The 19,458-nt window shown below is 32.3% G+C and overlaps 1 protein-coding gene across 8 annotated transcripts in view; it reads right to left on the bottom strand.

The window, feature by feature from the left end:
- The window catches only part of RAPGEF2 (Rap guanine nucleotide exchange factor 2), a 287,869-nt gene that overhangs the window by 109,159 nt on the left and 159,252 nt on the right, over nt 1-19,458 (bottom strand). For 6 of the 8 annotated variants that reach the window (XM_023505892.2, XM_023505894.2, XM_023505895.2 and 3 more), the window contains one exon: nt 17,556-17,573. The exons of the other annotated variants lie outside the window; for them this stretch is intronic. In XM_023505892.2, coding sequence (XP_023361660.1) covers nt 17,556-17,573 — 18 coding nt within the window. The remainder of the gene's footprint in view (nt 1-17,555; nt 17,574-19,458) is intronic. 8 annotated transcript variants of the gene reach the window in all.

Raw genomic sequence — 19,458 nt, 5'->3', positions numbered from 1 at the left:
TTGGAAGGAGTAGAGTAGGTATTATTAATAGGAGAGTAGAGTTCAAGATTACAAGTAGATAATAAGGAAAAAATACATTGGCACTGTGAATAAGTTCAGATTTCCATGGCTAAATCAACTATATCTAAGGTTCTGAAAGAACTTACAGATGTGATCACAGGGTAATGATGCAGAATGGGAAAGATGCCAGAATGGAAGTCACAGACTCAGAGGGATTTAGAGTTGAGATAAACTTTGGAAAACATATCTAGATTAGACACCCAGAGCTTCCACTGTTGGTCAATAAAACTTAAGTAGTTCTAAGATAGAAAGAAACACCCTATATACAACAAAATATTTAGAGTTGCACTTTTTTAGTGAGATGGATTTTTTTAAGAGTATCATAATAAACAATCACTATGAAAAATATATTTGTATTTAAAGCACAATAAGGAACAGAAAAAATATATAAAATTATTTCAACAAAGTAAACGGAAAGGAAAAACAACAATAACAACATTTAAAGCAAAACAAAAACAAACTCTTAATACTATATAATTATAATCATCAAGACAGACTTTGTAGAGGTAATATGAAAATACCATCCTCTCTTCCTTGCAGAAGTAGGGGACTACAGGTATAGAACATTGTATATGGTGTTAGATTTGGCTAATGTTTCCAGTTAGTTTATTAATCACTTATTATAATATGCCAGGCCAATATAAAAACAAGAAAAAGCCAGTCCCTCTCTACTGCCATTGATGAGCTTAAATGGCAAAAAGGAACTGAAGGGGTGTTGGCTGGATAAGGGCTCTGGGGCTGAACTGGTAAAAATCATGAACTATTAGGAGCAGAAAAGTGAAAATGGCTGGCCAGGCATTAGCTAATCTAGAGTACTGTGCCCAAATTCAGGTACCACCTTAAGATGGCCATTAACAAATTAGAGGATAACACAGTGGTTTATAAAACTACAACAAAGTAAGAATGAATGCTTAAGGAAATTAATAATAGAAGAGATCCAGGGAATTCAAGTGATAATTGTTCAGATGCTGTGTTAAAAGATTCTAAACTCTCTACAAATTATGAGTAATTAATTCAATTTTTTCTCATGAATTTGTAAGTCACCTTTAAAACTATCAGCCATTGTAGTAGGATGTAAAAATGATTGCATTGTGACTACTGAGAGATGAACACTGCTATGTTTTTATCTGGTGGTTTTATTGGTACTGCTTTTTAGTGTTTGGGGTGTTTTGTGCTTTTTTTTTTTTTTAAATCTTCTCTCATTTTTAACTGTCACTAGTTGATGCTAACTATAAAATCCTTCCTCATTCTAATATGATGGCTGGCAGCCATGGGATATTATTGTCACAGCTCTTTTGGCTGCTTAGAAATCTTTCACTCTAAAAAAAAAAAAATTAAAAAAAACAAAAAATAAATAAAAAATAAAAAAAAATAAAAAATAAATTAAAAAAAAAAAAAAAAAAGAAAGAAATCTTTCACTCTAACTTCCAATTCCTTCTCTCCTTCCTTCCTCCCAGGAAGATTTTTAGAAGTATGACCTCTAAATAAATAGAATTTTTTTTTTTTTGCTTCCTCTTCAGTTTACATACAATAGCAATTTGATTATTTATAGGAATAGCATAATTCCTATAATGTCTATTCCATAAATGTCTAAAGTTAAAGAATCACATTAACATGGTCACATGCAAACTCCCCATAATGACATTTTCTTTTTCAAACTTTCAAAATCTGTATATGATCATATATGTGATATGTCATGGACTTGTGGAATTTTTTTTAAGCTCTAAAACATATTTAATATTTATAATAAAAAACATCTCCAAAAGTAATCACACTCTTTCATCTAAAAAATAATGGAAAAGATAAATTTGATAACGAGATTTTTCCACTTCTATTTAAGACTAATGTTAGCCATTCTGATTTATGTTAAGTATGCTTCCTTCAATATTTCTACTTCAAGGATCTGTAAATTTTTATAAGGGGTATAGCTTCCAGTTAGGAACAAAATTTAACATTTTAGAAATATTTCCCAAAGCTGCTAAATCTTAGTGCCTTCCCTGTAAGATCATCTCTAATTTATCCTATTTATATCTTGTGTGTATTAAATTTGTTTACATGCTGTCTCCTTTGTTAAATTGGTAGGTCCTTGAGAGAAGGAGCTATTTTATTTCGTTACTTTGGGGGGGGGGGGTGCGGCATTGCTTGTCTTCCCAGCATTTAGCACAGTATCTAGTATACATCAGATACTTAACCAATGCTTGTTGACTATTTCAAATCTCTACTGGTCTCTCTACCTTAGCTGGGCCTAACCTTAAAGAACAAATCCCCATCAAAAAGTCCATTTCCAATCTCTTCAAGAATTTAGGGTCTACTATAGATAGCCTTGAAGTACCCAGAGTCACCTCAAAGTAAAAATCTAACATCAGTATAGGGCTCTAGGTGAGTTAAAGATAACTTAACTTTACAAAAAAATGTTAAAACTCACATTTTAAAGTGACTATCATAATTTCTTGATTCTTCTATTTATAGTTTTGCTAATTAATCTACTTTAATACATGTCAATTATTTACAAAGAAACCAATTCTTATCCTGAAGATGGATCTTTCAAATCAAGAATTATGATCTTTTTTTAATAGATGTTGTAGAAATAGATAAATTGTGGCCTTTTAAACACACTTCTTTTAACAAGGATAACAGAAATTGAACAGGCAAAGCATTATCTGCCATACAATTTAATTTTTAAAAAGAACCAATCAAAGTATACAGTGTTAGACACTGGAAAAGACACTTCTCTGCTAGAGCCACTTATACCACCCCCTGTCACCTGGTCTTAGAAAACCACATAAGTTCAATTCATCCAGAAACTGACAAACAGAAATATACTTTTACAAGGATTACAAATACAAGAAGATTAAAGATTTTTTACACTATCAATCATTCAATAAAAATGTCTACTATTCTATATGATCTTCCAAAACCACATTGAAGAGACAAAGGGAAGGAGAGAAGGGAAAAGGGAAAAGAAAGAAGAAAGAGAGGGAAGAAACATTCATTAAGCACATAATAAGTGCTTTACAAATTTCATCTCATTTGAAGTTACTTGCACAGTAACTGTCTATAGTCAAATTTGAATTCTTATTTTCCTTTCTCAAGATCTAGTACTTTATTCACTGAGCCGTCTAACAACCATTTTAATAATGACTATTGTATTCAGTATCAAAAGTGGAAAAAATCATCACAAGTATATTACCACTAACAGATGCATCATGACATAATAATCCATGGGCTGGCCCACTGGAGTAAGAAGATATAAATTCAAGTCCCAGTTCTTTATGACACTAAACGCCTAAGTAATCATAAACAAATCCATAACCTCTTTAAATCTCAGTTTCCTTTTCTACAAAATGGTGGGGGGGATAGAAGAGAGGGGTTGGGATAATAGATTTACATATTTAAGTATACTTAGAGGTCATCCAGTCCAATAACTTCATTTTCTAGAGGAGTAAATTGAGGCCCAAAGAGAAGAAGCAATTGGTGGAATCAGCACTTTCTCCATTACACCATTATTTTCAATAAGCAGACATACAATAGCTAGCCTTTCATAGCTGATAAAAGAAAAATGTCTTGTAAACTTTTAAGTGTTATATAAATAGAAATTATTGGTGCTGTTAGTGGAAAGAATAATGGGAAAGAAATTAAAATACATTCAAGGACTGATTTCCTAAAAAGAGTAAACTCTGGAAAATACCTAATCTCTGAGGGATTTCATTTTTTTAATATGTAAAATGAGTATAATTTCTCTCAGGGTTGTTGAGGAAAAGGGGATTATAAATGTGAAATTGCTTTCAAAACTACAAAACACAAAGTAAATATATAATGATATTATTATTACTAAGATACTTGCAGAAAGATGCCAAGTACTTAACATAACTAATCATATACCTGTCTCAGTTGCCTTATTTGTAAAATGGAATAATAATAGTACCTACCTCCCAGAATTGCTGTGAAAATGAAGTGAAATATTTGTGAAGCACTTTGTAAATAAACCTTAAAGTCCTTTATAAATGCAAGCTATTATTATTATCTCAACTTTCTTTTTGAAGATGATGCATTCCTTCCGCCTCTTTAAACTCTTGTTGCATTTCTTCAATTCTTGACATTTCAATGAAAGGTTTTGTGGACATATCTCAATAGCACCTCACTCACATTCCCAAATGAATGAAGTCTCCCACAGAAATGCCAAACTATTCTGGAGTTTTGCCCTTTCTGATAACTCTTCCAGCAGTTTGGGCAAAAGCCAAGTGATTCCAATTTCATAGTATGTAATACTGGGCTAAATTCAAATTAAAAATCAGTGTGTTTCTAGAGCTCAGTTAGAATGGCTGTCCTGACTCTCTCACAAGTTTAGCAAAGGCCAGTAGAAGGCAGTGAACTTGGCCCTTGCTCTTAATTCACTGCAGTTTATTTAAACAGGTGGTTGTTTTCCCTTGTGGATGAAGACAGTGACATGGGAAAGATAGCTAGATAATCAGAGTATCTGAGTTTAAATCCTAACACCCGTCTAGGTCTCATTTCCCTTATTGGTACAATGAGAGGATTGGCAAGAGTTAGCTGACACTTAAGGTCCCTTCCAGTTCAGTATTAATGATGCTCTGACCCTGCGACATAGGTAATATTTATGCTTTTACCATTAAAGAAATGGGGCCTTAGAAGCGGAATGACTTGCTCACAATCACACAGACAATATGTATCTAGAATAAGATTTGAGCCCACTATATATAGAAAAAAAAAATTTTAAACCCCTCCAAAAGGAACTATGTCCAAAGGGCTATCAAAATGTGTATACCCTTTCACCCAGCAATGTTTCTACTGGGCTTATATTCTAAAGAGATTTTAAAGGAGGAAAAGAGACCCACATGTACAAAAATGTTTGTGGCAGCCCTTTTTGTAAAGGCCAGAAACTGGAAACTGAGTGGATGCCCATTAATTGAAGAATGGCTGAATAAATTGTGGTATATGAATGTTATAGAATATTATTGTTCTGTAAGAAATGACCAGCAGGAGGATTTCAGAGAGATCTGGAGAGACTTACATGAACTGATGCTGAGTGAAATGAGCAGAACTAGGAGATAATTTATACACTTCAACAACAATACTATACGATGATCAATTCTGATAGACATGGCTCTTTTCAACAATGAGATGATTCAGGCCCTTGAGATGATGAGAGCCCTTTGAATCCAGAGAGAGAACTGTGGGAATTGAGTGTGGATCACAACATAGCATTTTCACTTTTTTTTGTTGTTGTTCGCTTGCATTTTATTTTCTTTCTCATTTTTTTCCTTTTTTTGATCTGATTTTTTTCTTGTGCAGCAAGATAATTGCTATAAATATGTATGCATATATTGCATTTAACAGATGTTAGTATGTTTAACATATATAGGATTACTTGCCATGTAGGGTGTGGAGAGGAGAGGAAATTGGAACACAAAGTTTTGCAAGGGTCAATGTTGAAAAATTATCTATGCATAGGTTTTGAAAATAAAAAACTTTAATGTAATATTCACTTCAAGGATATAGCAAGAACAGAAGTAAAATATTCTCCTTCAAAAAAAAAATGAATAGCCTTCCCATTGTCAAGAATTCAATGATTCTTTAGATCCATTCTGATAATGATTAGGAAATTTTTCTTATGTCTAACCTAAAGCCTCTCTTCTCTCTTCAGGTTCTTACAATAAACACTGAATGGCTGAAGTGGTCTGGCAGTGGAGGTGGAAAATAGGAAAAGGTGATTCCCAAAGGCTATGGAATATTTTTGAATTCTATTTTATTTGCAGCTAATTGTTTGATATAAACACTCTTCACTAAGAAATAATTTATCAAAGACATGCAAATAGAAATTGATGTGCCATAAATTTGGCTATTTTATTTCTTGTCTTTTCTGACTAAAGAATGAATGAGGGGCAGCTAGGTGACACAGTGCATAGAGCACCAGCCCTGAAGTTAGGAAGACCTGAGTTCAAGTGTGGCCTCAGACACTTAATGCTTCCCAGCCGTGTGACCCTGGGCAAGTCACTTAACCCCTCAACAAAATAAAATAAAATAAAATAAAATAAAATAAAATAAAATAAGAATGAATGAATGAATGTGGATTTTTATAATGAAGACACCCAGACATTGTGATTTCAATATACCAAATTTTGCTTGATCTCATATGGCCAAAAATACATGTTTGATGAGAATTTGTATAGCTTTCTTGATTTGTCATTATTCATGCTATTCCTTTCCTTTGGAATATCCCTGCCCTCCCCTCAAAGGTCCAGATTAAGAAACATCCCTTCTGTGACTTTTCTTTATAATACCAACACACACTGAATTTTTTCTCTTTTTCTAAGTCCTTCTACACTTGTCAGTAATGTAAAAATAGAGAACTTTATATATTATTTTGTTTCTTGTCTATAATACACAACCATGTGTCAAAAAGCAATCTGATAACTCAGAAAGCCTCCTGCAATAGAAACCATCGGAATCCCAAGCTTCAGGTCTCATACAATCAAGAGGTTTCAATTTATGTTTTCACCCTGTTCAGTGAACAGTGAACAATGGGTTCAACTGTAAGTCACCCAACCCAGATAAACCTCAGTCTTCTCATCTGCAAGATAGGGATTTAAGCTAGACCTATTCTATTTGCTTATCCCTCAATATTCTTGGGACAGTTTTGTGAAACTGATGAGACATAAAACAAAGAATAGAATTCTAGAAATGGAGAGAGAAAGACCTGGATATAAAATCCACCTCTCACACTGATTCCTACATGATCATAGGTCACTTTTACTCTCTACATCACAATTTCCTCATTTGCAAAACAGGGAAAATAAGAGCACCAACTTCAGAGTATTAGATGAAACTCAAATGAGAAAGTGATACTAAAAGTATTATACAAATACCAACTATTATAAGAGATATATCAAGAAAGTGTTCTGTTAAATATCAATATCTGTACAAATGACTAATGTCATTTCTGCTGTTTTATTCATTAATTTCCTAATTTTTTTGTCCCTTCTTTCCCCTCAAATTTTGCAAACTCATTTTGGGTAATGATCAGATTAGGAATTGGAGTCTAGTGTGAAGTATCAAATAGACTTCCAAATATTAATGGATTATCCTAACCATTGTTATTAACCACCACTAAGGTTCATTTAGAAGCCAATAAGGGCCCTCATTTTCCCACTGTAGGTGGAAACCCAATCTCATTTATTGGCTTCTCTCCAAAGCCACCACTCACCCCTTTTGAAATGTTGCCCAAACAGAAAGTGGTTATGATTTAATAGCTGGCAATGAATTTTTATTACATAAAAAAAACAAGTAAAGGATACTAAATTCTCAATGTAACGGTCTTAAAAAAAATATCTCAATGGTAGGAGTAAGACATCTAAAGAAGATGGCAGAGTGTATATAGTAGAACAGCCTTCAAATCAAGAAGACCGTGCCTCTGATACAAAATTGAGGTCATACACTAATTATTCATTTAGCACTGTTCTCTTTAAAAACCCCAAAGTCAGACAAGTGGCTGCTCTTCATCTATGGAGGGAATTTTCAATTCTTTAGTAATGAATTTACATGTATGGATAACCAATTACATTACATGCATGAATGCACAAATGTGCGCATACACATATACAAAACTACAAGTTTCCTCCTTCTCCCTTCAAAAAAACAAAATTCAAACAAATAAAAACCCTAAAAAACATTATTTTCTGAATGTCTAAAGAAAAAGTTCTTTGCAATTATTCTTAAAGAACATGGATGGTAAAATGGCTGAGAAATGTTAATAGATTATTTCATTTGCTTTCAATTTTTAAAACCACATACAAATGCTTATTATGCAACATAAACTCATCATAAAATTATGTTTTATCAAAATACATTCCTTTACTTTCTCCACTACCCTCCCCCTCACACTTGGATCCTAACAAATCATTAATCTGTACAAAGAAAAAAGGGGAAAAAAAAAAAAAAAGAATCATGATACCAAACTTTGGAAAGTAAATAATCTGAAAATAAACTTCTGAATGCACTATTTTGGCTTCAGGATTTAAGCAAGATTCAAATTCACTTTTGCTATGGAATAACTAAAAAACAATAAAGCCAGAATGGCACAGGCTTACATATTCAATATATTCTGATATATACTGATTATATGATCCAGGGCAAGCTCACTGTTAGAGGCAAGCCTCTAAGAATGTGCATTGTAGAGAAGGTACTGATCTGCATGGACTGATTCATTTCTAATCTTCATCCCATATATGAAGAAATAGTTTTATAAAAAATGAACAGGCTTCCCTTTCCCTCAGAGAGGTCTCACACAGATCTTGTTGCTGAAATAGCACAATTTGGTGATCCATCCAAGAAACAAAATTATTTAGGTATTTACTCCATAGCCAAATTCACAGAATAAGAATATTCACAGGCCTGAAGTCTAAGTTGATAAACAAAGCACACTTATGCTTATCCCTCAAAATGGCTACAATTATCCCCAGATTTATCACTTACTCAGTTCTGGTCTTCCTGAGGAAACAGGGATAAAAGGAATAATCAGCAAAAACCAAGTAAGCAAGGGTTCAGAAAGATCTCCTAGCATAGGAGGCACTGTCAAAGACCAGCTCCATTGGTATAAATACTACCTAAATAGATTTTGCATTCAAATGGGGCTAGAAATGAGCTCAAAAATCAGTTAATAAAGATCAAAAAGAGCCCGAAGAAAATACATCTTTGGGAGGCTTTGTCTACTCAGGATACCATTGTGTTTTAGGTTCAAAACATTTTATAAGAAACCAAAATAAAAGAATGCTAAATAAAAGGGTGGACAACATTTCTGAAATAATAATTTAAATACATTTGAGAAATTTCTTCTCTTAAACTAAAGGATCGTGTGGGTCTTACAGCAACAAAATGTAGTTGAGACATTTTTATTTTACACAAATCAAATCTGAATATATTCATCCATTGATCCATCCTACCTTCCTTCCTCTCTCCTTCCCTCCTTCCTTTCTACAACTGAGTATATTTTCTCTCTCTCTCATCCCTCACTCTCCTTGCAACTATCACACTCTTGAAAACTCTTTGCCACTTCCACAAGACTACAAACTATAAGTAATCCTCCCAGTATGTCCCATTCAGCACCCATAGTGCTCCCTCTCTCCCTTTCCTGCCTCAATCCAGTTCTGCTAAGCCATCTCTCCTGAAATTTCAGCCACCATTATTCTAGCAGCATCAACTTCTTTGCACTCAGAATAGAAAAGGTGAGGGAAAAACTCACATTCTTTACTAATTCCACCACCCAATTTAATTGTTACTTTTCAGAGAGACAGCTCAATAATAAGAAACAGGCTAGCAACTTTCTATAAATTTTGACATTTTTCTTTTATGAGATTCTGCACGAACCCAGTTATCACAAAAGAAGCCAGGTAGGTACTCTGCTTGTGAAATGGATGATACTTCCAGCTAAGCAAATGAGATGGTTATCTCTTAAAGGAGAACTAAGCATTTTTAGGTGAACTATAATTTCATTCACAGTACAAAATTTGCTTGTGATCATAAAGATTTTCAAAATCTAATCTATATACATATAGTTGCATGCCTTTTATGCAAATATTCGGATCATTTGAATAAAAATCTAAAATATCTCTCCCTTTAACATAATTCATATACCCAGCAAAAAATATTATATAACACTTTATTCTATAAATCCAGAATGCCATCTGGCTAAGAGAAAGAAATCTTAAATAAGTCAAGCCTTAAATTTAAATTTAAAACAAGAAATCACTATGAAATTTGAAATTATCAAATTATAATTTATTCTGAATCTTAAAAGGGTTATCTAAAATTGAAAGAAAATAGGCTGCTATTCCCTTCAAATAAACAAATTTTTACTTTAATTATCATGGAAATCTGCTAAAATTAAGATCAGAGTTCAGAGATAATTTAAAAAAAAAATCTTTGCTCTCATGCCTAAAAGCTAAATTTTGCTCAATAAAGATTTTTAAAGACATGTACTGGCACAGAGAGCTACCAGTGTTCACAAATTAGAAGCAGGACCAAAACTGGCAGTGATCTTTCTGACAAATAAATTGGCTGAAATATTACATGACTTGCTATACAACACCCTCATTACTTTCAATTTTCAAGTTCAACCAAAAGATGGGTCCAATAATGACATCAATGCAAGCTTTCTTTCCAAGGGGAATGAAAGAACAGTAAATCCCAGTGGACACCCGAGTTCTGCAGCAGGGATGATGTAATATATAAAAATAGACCTCCTCCAACAGAAGAAACTTGGGTAAACAGCACACTGCATATCATTCTGTGCTGCCTTGCATGAATTTGCAGCTAGCTACATGCTGTTAATAGAGAGAGAAAAAAATCTCCTCCCTCCCCTAATTTTTTTTTTTTTTTTTGGGTTTGGATAGTTTCAAATGCTTTCCTGATTTATATTTCAATTAAGTCATCTCCCATTGCCTAACAAAGCATAGCAGCATAAATACCTTGACATAACAAGAAGACAAAAACAGCCCCCCACAAAACCAAGGAGATTAAGCAGACCGCAACAGCTTTAGCCAGCTGCATTTTGCCAGAAATTGCAGCACACATGCTACAGTTTTGTATATCCACCTATTGTTCAAGGACCCTTCCATAGGGTACTAGGTTTTGAAATGCACATGGTCTAAGTAAAGGAGAATGAGGAAAACTGCCGCTTATGGATAGGAGGACATGATGCTGCTTTTTGAAAGAATTTGCATTCCAAATAGAATGCTTCAGTACTCTGTTTGGAATGCAAGAAACAGTCCCTTCCGGTGCTGGTATTTGTATAAAAAAAACCTCAGATTTGTCCTCAAAACCTTCACTTAAAAAAAAAAAAAAAAAAAAAAAAAAAAAAGGAAAGGAAAGAAAGAAAAGGGGGGAAAAAAGACCACCTATCTCTCACCTCCACCAGTCAACTCTTATTGGTTTGCAAAGTATTATACCCTTATCAGTCATATCCCCAATGTACATACACATATCCATTCACACGTAGATACATATCAAATGTTAAAACTAAATGTGCTACAGAAGGCATTTACCCAAGATGACACCATTAATTAGTGGAAAAATCAGGAGTAATAGTGATGCTTTCAGTAAACTAAAATTTCCCTTTCTAGAAAAATGAATACAAACACCATAAAATTGACATATCTATATGAATATTAAGCTGTAATGTATCACATGATCAATGTGAATATGGATATGAGCTTTTGCTCAAAAAAGTCAATCATTCAATTAGCATTTATTAGGGATATAAATAAAAGTCAAAACACAGTCCCTGCCCTCAAGGAGCTTACTGTCTAATGTGATAGATGAGAACAAGCAAACAATTGTACAAAGATAAAACAGCAAATAATCAATGGGGTAAAAGCACTAAAATCAGAGGAATTAGGAAAGGTATTCTGTGAAAGGTGAGATTTTAGATGGAACATGGAAGAAGATTAGAGAGGTGATAAATATGACTATCCAGAAATTCAAAAAATTAATTCAAGACACATTGATTACATCCAACATGTTTAGGAATAAGAAGCAAATATATTACTTCCTTTAGGGAGTTTACATTTACTAAACAAGTACTACCTATTTGGAAATTAACTCATATGACAGTTCAATTCAAATTATTAGAGCTGGAATATTCTTTGAATAACTTCTATTTCAACCCCTCATTTTAACTGTGAGGAAACAGGTCTAACAAAATTAAGTAAATTTCTCCAGTTTACATCATGAGTTAATAGAAGAACTGGAGCTTAAATCTAGGCCTCTTGAACTCTTCACCGTTCATTCTACTTTTCAAAATGAAGGTCAATCATTTCATAGAGTCATAAATTTAATAAGAGGAAGGACCCAGATTTATATTTAGGTCCTCTGGATTTACCATATTTTTCATAACTTGTACCACATTTTTCCCCATAATTGATCATGTTACCATAGATTATTTGCAGTATTTAGAACTGGAAAACAGCATTTGAAATTATTTAGTAATGGAATCAGAGACTTGGAGACGCAAACGACCTTCGAAGTCATCTAATACAATTTTCTCATTTGGAAACTGAGACCCAATGATTGCTCAGTCAAACAGAATCAGACTCTGAACCCAGGTCCTCTGAATACAAATCCAGTGCTCTTCCTAACACATTACAATGCTAGTCTAACCTCCTCAGATCACAGTGAGGAAACTGAAAAGCAGAGAGATAGAGATTTTCCTAAGGTCACAAGGATATTGAAAGTAGCAATTTAATGGTTTTCTTTTATTTACCAAAAAAATTTCTATTTGTTCTGCATTCTTTTGTTAAGACCTTCACACTGTATCAATTCAATTAGGATTGGAGTTGTACTTCATATACTAGGTATTGAATAGAGCATATAATGTGGCTTAAGTACTTACTATGTTCTAAGTATTTGGGGGATCTAAAAGAAGCATCATAAATGGCCCCTGGTTTTGTGGATAAAATAAGCTAATTAATAATATAAGAAATAATTAACAATATACAGCAACAAAGCAAGAGATATTATTTGTCTTTGCTATTTATTTGTAATTGGGAAAGCCAATTATAATTCTATTGAAGTATTACAGTACATGACCTGTTAAGGGTCCAAGTTAAAAGGATATGGACCAATTAAACCAGCACCATTAATAAATCTCCATTTTCTTGATTTTGACTTATTTTTACTATAATCTAAACCTGCTTTTCCTAATCTAAACTCTGTGTGTGTATGTGTGTATATGTACACACACACACACACACACACACACACACACCCCTTCCTTTTTTCTAATCCAAGTTGTACCCAATCTTCAAGTCTTAAGGTAAAAATCCCATTTCTCCCTGACGTAACCTAAGTAAACAGTTTCATGTTGTTTGACACATATGACAATGAACTTGATCTTTCTGGTTTCTGAAATCCTAAATCACATATTTTTATGTATTACTTTCTTTTAAATACTATGGGAGAGACGCTGCTTTCACATGAGAGGACACAACTCATTTTATTCCCTGCTATTCAAAAACTTACCACCTATACATATTCTATTTAACTAATTCATGATGAATGTTAAAATATACTAAGGGAAATATCATGAACACTAACTTTTTTTTTCATTTATTTTTCTAAGCAAAATAATAAAAAGCAAAAAGTTTTTTAAAAGTCCCTCATCCAAAGGATCTGGTCTAATTTATTCAAATTCTGTATCTTGAAATTATCTATTCTAAAGCAATGTATTCATAAGCTGGGGCTCTCTTCAGTTGCCATTTTCTGTAAACCTCAAGACCAATTCTGCTCAGGAGTTGGTTTCCACTTAGATGGAATATAAATAAACTAGCTAGACAACAATAAGGGATCAGCTTCAACTAATTAAGAAATATTAAAACCCTAAATTTGAGCTACTTTTCTGCCTTGATCACACTTCTCTTGAGCTTTTTAATTGCCTAGTTAACCAATGGCCTTTCTACTACTATCTAATACTCATCCGACTTTCAAAGGAACACAAGTTAGAGCTTGAAGAGATTTTAGATGTTAGATCCTTCCATTTCAATCTCTTAAATTTACAGTTGAAGAAATAGTGATCTAGAGAGAAGTAATTTGTTCTCTGATTACAAAGTGCCATATCATCATCTTTTTCCTTTCCCCTTACCTCAAAAGGAATATTTCAATCTAGGAACATAAATTTGCTAAGTTTTATAAACTTGGTTTGTGTATAGTGTATAAATATATAAAGATCATCATTAAAATCTAACCCCAACTTTTAGTTGTCCCTTAATCTGTATTGCCAAATAATAGAAGCAGAGATTCTGAAAAGACCAATGGACACAACTAAACGATAATATATGTATCATTTGATTTTCTTAGCAATAGTACAGCTAAGAATTACAGGTATTATTTTTCCTCATTATAAAAATGAGAACATTCATGACTAAACCAGCTAAATGACTGTTTGAATACTATCTTGTCTTCTCCCTCTTTCTTTCTCTCTCTCTCCCTCTCCCCCCCTACTTTCCCCCCTCTCTCTCTCTCTTTCTCTCTCTCTCTCTCTTTCTCTCTCTCTCATGCACATACACACATACATAGCTATTTAAATATCAGAGAGAAGATTCACACCTTTTTGATCCCGAGTCCTATACTCTACAGTTGTGGTTCCCATAAAGATCTCATGCTAAAAGTTCTTTTGAAAAATATTTATTTATTTTTATTTGTTTAAAATGTTGAGCTTTTTATTTTAAGACAAGACAATTAAGAAGACAAGAAATATGAAATAATGGAAAACATAGTTCCATAAAAATTATATTTCAATCTTTACTCAGACTTGATAAGTTTTCTCTCTCTGAAAATGGGTAATTTTCATCTTAAGTCCTTTAGAATTGTCCATCATTTATCAATCAGAATAGTTAAATCATTCATAGCTGATGATTGTTACAATATTGTTGTTAAGCTGTAAGATGTTTTTCTGGTTCTGTTTACTTCATTTTGTATCAATTAATATTAGCTTTCCAGGTTTTTCTATAACCATCTCCTCCTCACTTTTTTTTTTAAACCACAACAGTATTCCATCACAATCATACACTATAACTTAATCAGCCATTTCCCAATAGATGGTAGTCTCCTTACTTTCCATTTCTTTGCCACCACAAAAAGAGGTGTTATAAATATCTTTGTATATATAAATCCTTGTATTTTTTTTTCTTTAAACCTCTGTCACATTAGTGACAGGTGTGTGGTTTTAATTTGCACTTATCTAATCAGTAGTGACTTAAAGTATTTTTCATATGACTAAATAGCTTTGATTTCATCATCTGAAAACTGCCTGTTTATATCCTTTATCATTTATCAATTGGGTAATAACATGTTTTTATAAATAAATAGTCAGTGTACTAAATATTAGAGAAATGAGGATTTCATCAGAGAAAGTTGCTCTGATTTTTTTTTTTAATTTCCCACTTTCCTTCTAATTTTCTCTGCAATAGTTTTGTTTGTGCCATTTCTTTTTTAATTTAATGGAATCAAAATTATTTATTTTAATTCCCATGATGATCTCTCTCTTTCTTCTCTTATCCATAGATGTGACAGGTAAATTTTTTCATGTTCCCCTAATTTGCTTATGATATTACCTTCTATGTCTAAATCATGCTAAAAATTCTTAAAGCTTAATAAGTAATAATTACCTAATTATGTCACATACATGGACAATATCCAAGTCATCAATGGTTTCACAATACATTTTCTTTTGTTATAGTTTAAAGGGTTAAGGGGAAAAAATGTAGGGAATCACTGCAACATGTTACTTTATGTGAATAAACTTTATCTACAGTGACACAGATCAAAACCTAAATTAAGAAAGTGACCCATCCTAATTAAATTGCCCCAGCTGTAGCTTATGACAGTAAGCAGTACTATCAACAACTTTGTATGTAAGTATTGTATGTATTAATGAAAACTCTTATTCAAAGGGCCAAGAGAATCACAATGAAAAAGAGCTTCTATTACATTTTAAAGATGCCTATGCATGGTATAGACCAGTGGTTCTCAAACTTTTTGGTCACAGGACCCTTTTATTTTCTTTAAAATTATTTTAGACCCTCTCCAATAGAATCATTGGTGGGTTTTTATTTGCTTTTTTTTTTTGGGGGGGGGGAGGTCATATTTGTCAGTATTTCCTGCATTAGAAATTAAAATATCCTAGCAGTATCAGAAAAAATCTTTATCTCATGGAACCCTCAAAAACTCTTGGGGATCACCATGCCAAATTTTGAGAAGCACTGACAAAGACCAACATTACTTCCTTTCTTTAGAAATGCTTGATGAAAAAAGTTTTTAAGGAATAACATGAGGATTACCATATTAATATAAATGTTAACAGAAATGTAAACAGAAATTATAAAACACTGAAATTTAAGACAAGTTTAAAACTAGTATGGGGTATCAGATCTGCATTTTAAATTTAATCACAAAGTAGAAAAGAAATTCGTTTAAATCAGTTCTTTCAAGTTATAAAAATGTTTTATAAATTTATAATTTTAATGTTTACTATCTTTTTCATATGTAGAAAGTTTTCTTTAAAAAATACATCTTCTAAAAACTAATTTTAAAAAGTTATCTTGCTATATTCACTTCAAAACTCACTAATCCAATACAAAATAACCAATACTTCAAAAACTCTGAAATAATGCTGACAAGACATAAATTCATCCTCTTCACTACAATGACTCAACCATATAATCATATCATTATGTTTTGCAGACTCCAACAAGTGCTTCATATGAACAGGCAAAGTTATTAAATACATTTTATGAGTTATGGAACTTTAATATCTTAAGAATTACATTAATAATATAAAAATGAAATTATTTTAATAGTTAAATCAATTTAGAGCACTATGAAAAAAAACAACAATTTTCCCCATGACTCCAAACACCCTAAAAGACTTTTCTAAGATACAAAACTATTTGCCACGCTAGTCATATATTGGCAATCTAAGTGTTTTACAGTAAGAAATGATCCCATAAATTTGCCAATTATTAAAAAGAAAATTAGCAAATCTGGTTAAAGTGAATTATTACCATGGATTTTTACTAGCCATTGGATTTCCTTTTTTTCATTCAACAAGCTTTATATTGTGTCTACCAATACACTCTTAAGTGGTTCACATACACCTCAAATATACATATAATGGTGACTGAAATCTTGAAGTTGAAAAGATAGACCAAAATCATTAACACAAATAGTAATCAAATCCTTTCTTCTTCACTTTTTCAAGGCAAACTTGGGACTATACAGGTCTTTACTTCTTCATCCTTCTAAACATTATTAATAAAAGCAAAGAATTTTTGTGTTATCTTTTAACTTTTCTCTTAATACAATTAGATAGCGCCGTAACAATCCCTGAATCTATTTCTGAATTGTAGGCATAAAAACAATAAAGGAAAGAAATATGTCTTTAAAGGAATACACGCAAATATTTTTAATGATCTAAAAACTTGTTTTTATTTTCAATGAATAGCATAATATTTTCTGGATATCACCACAGAGTTGAGCTGCTAAATGCATGGATTCAAACTTAATATGTTTTAAAGATAGACTTTTTGAAGAGGTTAATGGGAATTGTGTCTCCTTGAACAATGCTTTCTTTATAATACTTGAAGCAAATATTAAAGACATTGACAAACCCTCAATATAAGCAAATTTCTAATTCTCTGTTTGGGAATCTACCATTAATGTTCCCTGAACATCTACTCTGTTTGTGACCAGCTCTATGCAAGGTATGAAAAAAGATAAAGCAGAAAGCCCATGCTATCACCAAGTCTTAACATTGATACATAGAAAGCCTTAAGCATTTTCTCTAAGACAGGCAAGATAACTTTCAAAATACAAAGGAACAAGCATACTCCACTTAAGCACATAAATATTATGAATTTATTAGTTACACTGCAAACTTACAATTAAACAGTTAGTGTTAGGAGACCACACACAAATTACAATACCTGAGATTTAGTGCATTCCTTTGAGCCAAAATGAAATGAGTGCCATAAAGGAGGAAAGGAAAAGATGAATATTATCAGACATGCTATAGTACATTTGCCAAAAATGAAGATAATGTTAAAATTAGGTTAAGAATGGCCCTAGATCATCGCCTTCCCATCAGCTGATTGTATGTATAAATGTACTATGCACAATGTGTCATATATGCCATGCAATAGCAATGAACTCAGAATTAAAGTATTTGTGGAACGTAATCATGCAATTCATTTAGATAAACTTCTCTCTCCTCTTTTCTCACCAGTAGCCAACTTTCTTATGTGCTTATTAAATGTAAAACCTACTGGCCCATTTCTAATGAAGACTGAACATTTTCAGCTTCTTATTTACACAGTACAGTAGCACTCTACAGATAAAGTATTTTGCTGCTTCTTAATGCTGAAATTTGTTTTATTTAGATGAAATAAGAGCCAAATAATGTTTAATTAACAATAAATTAATACAGATCAGAGTGTAAATATAAAAGTCAATTTCAATTCATTGCTTTAACATCAACATGTTTATAACTGTTTCCATCAATAGTTCATCTCAGAACTCAAATAACAAGAACCAAAAACATCACACATTTGTAATTACTTTAGATTTTCATCTGCCATGTAAAAAAACCTATTTATTGAACCAAATTTGTCTTTAAAACACTTTTTTTTCAAAGAAGTGTATCGTGGGAAACATATTTTTAAAAAGATGAACTATTATTCACCAGTATAGAAAAAAAAAAGTGAGGTTCACTCCTAAAAAGAAAAAGTAGAGTGGGAGGGAGTGACAAATAGCAACTTTGAAACAATAAACCAAATTAAGAGAAATATCTATTCCCCCCCCCCCCAAAAAAAGGGAAACAAAATTCCAATTTGAAAGCAGAATCATAAAATCTTAAGTTTAGAAACAGAAGAATCCTTTGAGATTATATCAACCCCCCTTCATTTTACAGTTATGGAAATTGAAGTCTAATGATTTCAAGTTTTCTGATTTGCCCAAGGACAAAAAGGTAGTAAGTGGGAGATCCAGTAGTTAAACCCTGATCCTCTGGCTTCAAATATGGTACATTGAAAAGATTGAATCACTCTCACAAATATAACATCAAAGCATATTTGGAAAAGCAATTAAAAAGTTCACTCTACATGTACCTATTTACATTTATATTGTCTAATTCATCAGAACATAAGTTCCTTGAGGGCAGGGATTGTTTCATTTTGTTTTTCTATCACTTAGCATAGTACCTGACATCAAGAAGGTGCTTAAAAACACCTTGATTGATTGAATGCTACATGGGACTTATTTTTTTTAATGATACAGAATAAGTTACAGAACATGATCATGATGAACAGACTTCCTATGGTTTTTATGCTAGATTGGCAGTGAATACATCATTTTCTCTTTGCCAGAGAATTGACAACAAAAAACCTTTCATAGATTTCTAATACCAACCCTCCCAACCAAACAAAGCTGACTTTGTGGTGAATAAAAAGAAACTCTATCCAAAAGAGCAAAATAAAATGACTCAACTATGAAATTCATGCTAAATTAAGAGTAGGTGGAGGGAGAGTTGATGGTTAGAACTGCACTAAGGATGAAAACTGAAGATTTCTATTTCATAAACAAAATACATTGTGTTGATAAAAAATAATATATCTACATCTCAACAATAATTTCAAAAATTAATGTGACAAATCAATGTCAAGACTTTAAGCCTATAACACATTTACTTTATAGTCATATTCATCCATAGGAATAGGGAAAAAGTTATGAATGAGATAAATAGAGGGACAATGAAAGGTAATTCACACATGACTTTTAATATAGATATGTATGTGTGTATGTATGTATGTATGTGTATTTATATGTATGTGT

This window comes from Sarcophilus harrisii, chromosome 6 (assembly GCF_902635505.1).
Source record: "Sarcophilus harrisii chromosome 6, mSarHar1.11, whole genome shotgun sequence".
NCBI lineage: Eukaryota > Metazoa > Chordata > Mammalia > Dasyuromorphia > Dasyuridae > Sarcophilus > Sarcophilus harrisii.
This window is presented reverse-complemented; position numbering and strand designations above follow the sequence as displayed.